This window comes from Erpetoichthys calabaricus, chromosome 2 (genome assembly GCF_900747795.2).
Source record: "Erpetoichthys calabaricus chromosome 2, fErpCal1.3, whole genome shotgun sequence".
In the NCBI taxonomy this organism is placed as follows: Eukaryota; Metazoa; Chordata; class Cladistia; order Polypteriformes; family Polypteridae; genus Erpetoichthys; species Erpetoichthys calabaricus.
Window position 1 is genome coordinate 100,171,279 of NC_041395.2, and position 8,002 is coordinate 100,179,280.

The 8,002-nt window shown below is 37.1% G+C and overlaps 1 protein-coding gene across 1 annotated transcript in view; it reads right to left on the minus strand.

Moving 5' to 3' along the window:
- The window catches only part of LOC114645314 (otoancorin-like), a 158,201-nt gene extending 152,129 nt beyond the window's left edge, over nt 1-6,072 (minus strand). The window contains exons 1-2 of the mRNA XM_051923129.1: nt 5,987-6,072; nt 2,790-2,862 (exon numbers count right to left, since the gene is read on the minus strand). Coding sequence (XP_051779089.1) covers nt 2,790-2,847 — 58 coding nt within the window. The 5' untranslated portion in view covers nt 2,848-2,862; nt 5,987-6,072. The remainder of the gene's footprint in view (nt 1-2,789; nt 2,863-5,986) is intronic.
- Between the last annotated feature and the right edge of the window lie 1,930 nt (nt 6,073-8,002).

Below are 8,002 nucleotides of genomic sequence, written 5' to 3' on the forward strand. Positions count from 1 at the left end.
CAATTTACCAAAAAGAACCTCTAAAAACCTGAACCATTCATATAGGTTATGTCTCAAGTAGGCAAAAGCCTTAGATTCTTTTTTGTACGCTTTGATTCTTTGTATTTCTCTTCTATCTTAAACAAGTTTGCTGACTAGCTCTGTATGAGCCGCTACATGACAAAGTACACTCACTCCACTCCATTGAAAGTTTAAGTCCAATCGACCAATTTGAACTTCTCAGGCTTCCAAACTATCAAAATCTGCCAATCTGTGAATGAATGGGATACTGAAAGGTTGATTGTTCTTATGTATCCTATAGGAATTTGACACATGAGAAATAAAGGAGCTAATCTTTAAACTGCAAGGTGCATGATCAACATTCAACGCATCATTTGGGGTTAGAAAGTAAGGGTATAGAAGGAAGAGACACTTCTATTAAAAGTTTAGTAGTGAAATGCCATTCCCATCCATTTCAGCCCACTTCAAACACTGATAAGAGGGGAAAGAAGGGCTTTGAGGAAGTACTGAACTAAGGAGACATGCTCTCCTGCTACCTGGAATCTTAAAATTTATAAGTGAGTGAGAAAATTAGTGAGAACTCTGCATTTTTATAGATGGCAACTGACTTCACCCCTTCTGGTACCTGGGCTACAAAAGGGCAACCACCCGGAAAGAGGTGTCGCTTAATACGGAGACGACCTAAAGGAAGGAGTTCTGTAACAGTTGAACCAATAGCAGAGTTATTACATGGTGACTACATTTTGTTGATTCTTTACACCATCAAGCGTTGTTTTTTTGTTTGTGACTAAAAGTAAATGGGGAGGGCTAATTTGGTTAAGCAGTTTCAGTAAAAGAATGGAGGGATGGGTGGGTGGATGTTTGGATAGATGGATGTAAAGGCTTTCTTATACACTAAAAAGGGCTATTGAATTTCTTTCTTGCCACCTTCTTTTCATATTCTTTTGCCAATATCTTTATTCAGCCTTTCTATACGTGGCACATTTCAATAGACATACCACTGCAGCAAAGAGGACAAGGCAAGGAAACCATCAAAAAAGAGCTAACCAGTGGAAACTGGGCAGGCTTTGGCCTTGGAACCCCTGCAGATTTTGTTTCTCTACAGTTTATCTGGAATTTTTAATATTTTTTTCTGTCTTTCTGGCCAACTGATCTTATAAATGTACTCATCTGTAGTGACTTAAAAAATTATACATTATATAAGGACTCTACTTTTCTATTAATTATATAACTAACTATCTATCCATTTTACAACCCGCTGAATCCGAACACAGGGTCACGGGGGTCTGCTGGAGCCAATCCCAGCCAACACAGAGCACAAGGCAGGAACCAATCCCGGGCAGAGTGCCAACCCACCGCAGGACACACACAAACACACCCACACACCAAGCACACACTAGGGCCAATTTAGAATCGCCACTCCACTTAACCTGCATGTCTTTGGACTGTGAGAGGAAACCGGAGCGCCTGGAGGAAACCCACGCAGACACGGGGAGAACATGCAGGGAGGACCCGGGAAGCAAACCCAGGTCCCCAGGTCTCCCAACTGCGAGGCAGCAGCGCTACCCACTGCGCCACCGTGCCGCCCCTATAACTAACTAATAATTATTTATATGTTATTTATTCATAATTATTCTTAACTAATTAAATTTATTTTAATTTAATTTTCTTGCAGCTATTTCTTTGACATCTTGTAGCACACTTTGAGCTTCATTCTGTGAATGAAAATGTGCTATTGAAGTATTATTGTTGTTGTTAATAATGGTGATATACTTTGAAACAATGTGGATTGAATTATTTGTTGAAATGGAAGAAAGAAATTAGTCTCTTTATTCCAGATACGCACATGATCATAGAAAATAATCCTTGGTATATAATGAAACACACTTGATTTCCAGTTACAAACTGAATGAATGTTAGGCCTTGTTTTTCATTTATTGTGCATTTTAACTGCAACAGGTAAAGCTTTTACATCAAAAAAACAAAATTCTATGTGTCTGTTTGCTAAAAGGTGTTAGGACATTTCAACTAATTAATTCATTGGAAAAATAACATTACATGACATCCTCAAACCCTTGGATTTGAACCCAAAACATTGAACAGTGAGGCAGTAGTGCTAACCAGGCACCACCCACTGGAAAAGTAGCAAACATAATTTGGAAAAAAAAGATAAATCTATGCTTCAAAGTTATGAAAATACAATACAAGTTTGCTACATTAGTTAATTTTACAGTTTTGGCAAAGAAACATTTACATTCCTCTCTATAATTTAGCTTTCACTCATTCTGGTGAGTACTGGGCATATTTCAAGCAGTTGTTGGCATGACATGTATAATAATTTACTTTACAAGTATACTTAGCACTGTTAACTAATGTTTGAAGCAGAACAAAATTAATGTTCTAGAATACAAACAAGGAAAATACCTAATTCACCTGCAAGAGTCTCAAACACTGCATGATAACATTCTGAAGAACAAAGTACAATATTTCAGGGAATAATGTCATGTGGAGTGCCTGAAAATCTACAGGGTGTCTTTTCACGATCATTATGTGACAGTTTTGCTGATTATCATGACATGTATTCACTCTGTGAATAGATAATATTACAGTATATTACATGGTTGCAAATTTAGCTTTGTAAATTTGTGAAAAAGATGTGGCTCCTTTCCTCACATACCTATTCAACTACTGAGATCCACTAATAAGCTAAAAAGTGTAGGGCATGGCAGAAAAGCAAATCTCTTCAAGAAACAAATCCAAAATTGAAAGCCAGAGAAATATGTACTCACCTAGCAGTGGCCCTGCAAGACTGATGCACAGAACAACTTTAAAGAGAGCTGACCTCATTGTTTGACTTCACACCTAAAAAAGGTAAAGGAAATGTACAGTATTGAGTTAAAATACTCAGCGTCAATATGATGGCGCAGGTGGTTCCCTTTACGTTTAACTGTCAAATGCCAGATTAAGTGTCACCATGGAGTAGAATCCTGATTGAGAGATCTGTATAAAAAAGGTAATTCAATATATATGACAAAGAAGCAACAGTGAAATACAATACGTGTAGATGAAAATAGCAGAGTGAAGAAAAAACAAGCAAAATTCATCAGTTCTGACTGCTCAGATGTTTGTGAAATGTACTACAGAAACAATAAAAAAATGTTACATTGATTTGTGTGTGTGTTGATGCTTAGAAAGCATACAGGATATAGGCACAGCTCATGTCCCTTTAAAAACATCTTGATTTTTGTTGTTTTTATTAGCTAATATTCTCAAACTGGCCCAATTCTATTCCGGACCTCAGGGAATAGAAGTCTATTCCAGCAGCCCTTAGCATTAGGCAAGATATAGCCAAGGAGGGGACTCCAGTCCATTTCAAAGGCAGTTGTCCTTTAATATGGAAAAATCTGTTTAATGTCATATGTTGAGTGCTGCCTGCTTTCTCTGATCAGTGGAAAAATGATGATTGGGCTACTCTGTCTATATGGATTGAGAATAACTGGTAAAAATAAGCAGCTGTCCTCACAGAGGGATAGAGCAGCAGTCCATCGCAGTGCCTGCTCAGGCATATGCCCACACTGAAACTCACAATTCTGCAATTTGGAATCAACAATTCTATTCCTTCTTTTATTATTATTATTATTATTATTATTATTATTACAGTTGTTGTTATAAGAATTATTTGGGAATGTGGAATAAAACCAGAACACCTGGAGGAAAACCCATAAAGACTCATGAAGAGTGTGCAAAACTCCCCAAAGACAATGAAGAACATGGGATTCAAACCCAGGATGCTTGATGCAAGAATTAGAAGCACTACCAACTATGCAGTATCACTAATATGGTACCAACTAGATTCAATATGCAATTTTTTTAAAAATGCGTAATATGAACAGCCATAACATTAAAATATGGATTATATTCATCATGGACAAAAAATAAAACAAATAATTACACTAAAATATGGAACAAAAAATAAAAGAAATATACAGAACACTGTCCCATAGCTTGCATCAGTTTGTAGTACACTTGTCTCCTTTGGTTCTCTCAGTAAGACGGGAGTATGCAATTAAATAATGTGTTAAAAGAGCTGGTTTGAATTCTATATTCCATCACCATAACTGAAATAGAAATAATGAATCTATTTTTATGCATGTCAAAATTCAATTATGACATACTGACTCAACCTATAAGATTATACCGAGGTTAGTGGTAGAACTTGTTGTGAATATGGAGCTCCATTTTATAATGGTCATTTTGGGTAACCATAGGGGATGCCAGGTGTTACAGTACAGCATATATATCTCAATTTTCATATAGTCAGTATATATAGGGTGTTTTAATTGTCTGAATGCATAGAAAGACAGACCATCGGTATGTGTAATTATGTTACACTTAATGTTTGAGTATATTGCAAATTGTGTGCTTGCAGTGTTATGCTAAAAATATAAACTATCTAGCGTAGTTAGACCACTTTGTGTATACACTAGATTCAGATCTGATTATGTTAGACCCGAGATGCAATGGCATAATACGCTCCATATCTCACTTTAAGTTCTTGCCTGCTTTTGGTAAAAACCAAGAGTGGTGCCTTAATGAGACAGGCATACATCTTCTCAGCACAGTAAAATAGCACCCTGTGCAATTGAAAAGAGTTGTGCAATAATGAAACGCAACTTATCAGCTGTAGCAGAAACAATGTGGTTGCAACAGTGTTGTTATTCTTCTTTGAAGATCAAGGTCATTACAAAATATTGGTGTTTGTAGTTGTTTTACAGTCTGTATTAAAATAGTCAGAATACTGTACTTGTAAGCAAAGGCAGGTCTTCAGCTTGACCACTTTGAAACATACCTGACACACTGTCAATTCAAAGAGAAGCAGTGCATCCCCAGCTGTGAGCCAAATCTCCTGAAACATTAGAATGTCGTTGTTGCATAATCCGTTCCAGAAAGCAAGAATACAATTGCTTATAAACAGATGGAAGAGAGCATAAAACAGGCTACAACAAGCCCACTGCTCCTGCCGAATGTCTGAGTTCCAATCAAAACTGTCCTCTGTGCAACCACCCTGTCTCACAAACTCCAGATTAGCAGATTTTTTAGTGCTAAGGGTGATCCACAGTTTGACGTGACCATCCTGTACAAATACATGTTCACTCACATGTGCACTTCTTTATCAGTGAAACATCTCAGAGGTAATACACTTCACTCCCCGTTACACTTGGTAGTCAGCAAAGTATAGTTTTACTACACATATGCCGGAGGCAATGATAGCACACAGACTAGAGCAAGACACACATTTTCTGGCACTGTACAGGATGCTAGAATTAATTTTTTTTTTCCCGGTAGAGAAATAAAGAACTGTCAATATATTGCATAGTAAAATATTTATATATATATTTATTTATTAGTGACTTATTAGCCTAAGGAGTGACTTTCATTAATTAAAGCTAATTAAACCACACCCCAGTGCAATCTGCAGCCCTTAAATCTTACATCACTTCACGCATATCACTCAAAAATGTTCCGTATCCTTTTCTTAAAAATATTAGCAGGCGTGCTACTCTCACAGGCAATGATGCACATCAACATAATTCCTTATTACAGCTCAAAGTATCTGCATCTCTTTTAAATATAAAATATATGTCATGCATTAACAGCAGGTATTGCAACATAAGGGTTTACTAAACGTCACCCTCTGGCAAACTTAGGAACTTCAAAATTCTTTTTGAATGCCATTAGATTACAATACAATTAATTGTACCTACAGTATAACTGAAGTTTTTCATTGCTGTTTTAGGCATTGTAAAGTGCAAAGACACTGAAAATCAAATAATCAACATATAAAAAATAGAAGTTTTGGAAATTATTTACAATTAGTCATTTTCCTGTTACAGCTTGCACATATTTTGCAGCAATTGATCTTACTGAAGCCAGGTAAAAAAAATCCCACAGGATGAGAGGCAGATGGGTAGTAGTGTGTTCTTACCTTGAGTTGCTTGTCCCTCAGTGAAGTAGGTGTGTAATGATGGGAAATGAGCTGCTGCCAGACAAAAATCAATGTGTGCTGAGATTTCTTCCTTCTTCTCAGAGGGCTGCACCCTCCCCTACTCTGTCCCAATACCTTACAAGTCACAACATTGTGCTGAGGAATAAACCTGTAATTTAAGGGATCCTCATCTTTTCTACTTTTTTTTTAACTATGCCAATTTTCATCAGTAGAGACACTTTGAAAATGCACTTTTACAAATATTAACAGGAACAGTTACCATTTGCTCCTATAAACAAAACGTGTTATACAGTATGTCAGAAGCCACACTACCAAGCACTTCAGCAGAATGTCATCATGCAGTCAATTTCTATTTGTATAAATTGATATATTCAAGTGACAAGATCAGTAACCTCAGGTGTCACACATGACACCCCTTCTGAACAGAAGTTAGGTTTTATTTATTTATATAACACATTTAAAACAAATAGAAGTTGACCAAAGTGCTTTGCATAGAATAAAAGGTAACAGTATGAAATAAAAGCCAGAGAAAGAATTATTAAAAAGAAAGAACAAAAGAAAACATTATACATACATGAACACATATATACCAACACACAAACATAAATAGCAATGCATACATAAGATGAACACAGTATAAACAATATAAATAGAAGAGATTTAACCACTCAAATTCATAAGCTAAAAAGCAAATGAATAAAGTGCTTTTTTTTAGCAAAAACTTAAAACAATGAAGTGTGGGAGCCGACCTTATTATGAGTGACCAACCATTCCACAATTTAGGACCAGCCACCGCAAAAGCACGATCGCCCTTCAGCTTCAACCATGTGTGTGAGACAGTAAGCAATAGTTGATCTGAAGACCTCAGCTGCCTGGCTGACGAATATGGAACAATAAGTACGGAGGAGCTGACCCATGTAGGACTTTAAAAACAAACACTAAAATCTTAAAATTCACTGTAAATAACAGGGAGCCAGAGAAGAGAGTCCAACACCAGAGCGATGTGATCCGTTTTTTTGCTGCTGGTCAAAACTCTAGCAGCTGCATTCTGCACCATTTGCAACCGAGACAGTGTCATATGGGATATCCCAACATACAGGGCATTACAATAATCCAAACGAGGCATAACAAACCACACCATTCATCTGTTTGTCAAATTTAAAATTTTAAACCAAGATCACCCCGAGACTGTTTAGCACATGGGTTTAAGTGTCAGACAAGTGGACCCAATGTGCTAAGAATGTTTTGGACAACAGTAGGTTGACCAAATAAAATTACTTCAGTTTTTGACTCATTTAACTGCAGGAAGTGAAGTGCCATCCAGTGTTTTATATCATCTAAGCAGTTAAAAAGCTTTGTCACAGACTCCATTGCAACAGGAAGTAAATTTGGGTATCATCAGCGTAACAATGATACGGGATGTTATACTTGTTTAGTATAGAGCAGAACGGTAACATATATAAAGAGAAGAGGACTTGACCTAAAACAGACCCCTGAGGTACCCCACAGGTTACTGAAGCAGTAGGAGATGTTGAACTACCCCACAGAAAATGTCCTGCCTTTGTGGTAATCCACAAACCACTTAAGAGCTGTACCCTGAATACCAACCCACTGCTCAAGCTTGTAAATCAGAACATCGTGATCAACCGTGTCAAACGCACCTCTCAAATCCAATAAAATTAGCATAGAGCCCTTCCCCGAATCAGCTGCCAGCAGCAGATCATTCATCACTTTTTAGCAGCGCCGATTCTGTGCTGTGAAATGTTTAGAATCCCTGCTGAAACTTATCAAGAATACTGTTGTGCTCCAAAAAAAGCCTGTAGCTGAGTACCCACAAGCTTCTCTAAAACTTTAGTGAGAAATGGTAACTTGGAAATGGGAAGGAAGCTACTAGGAACCAAGGTTTGCCTTTTTTAACAGGGGTTGAATCACTGCATGCTTTAAATATGAAGGAACAGTCCCCATCTGCAATGAGCTATTAACAATTGACAGCAC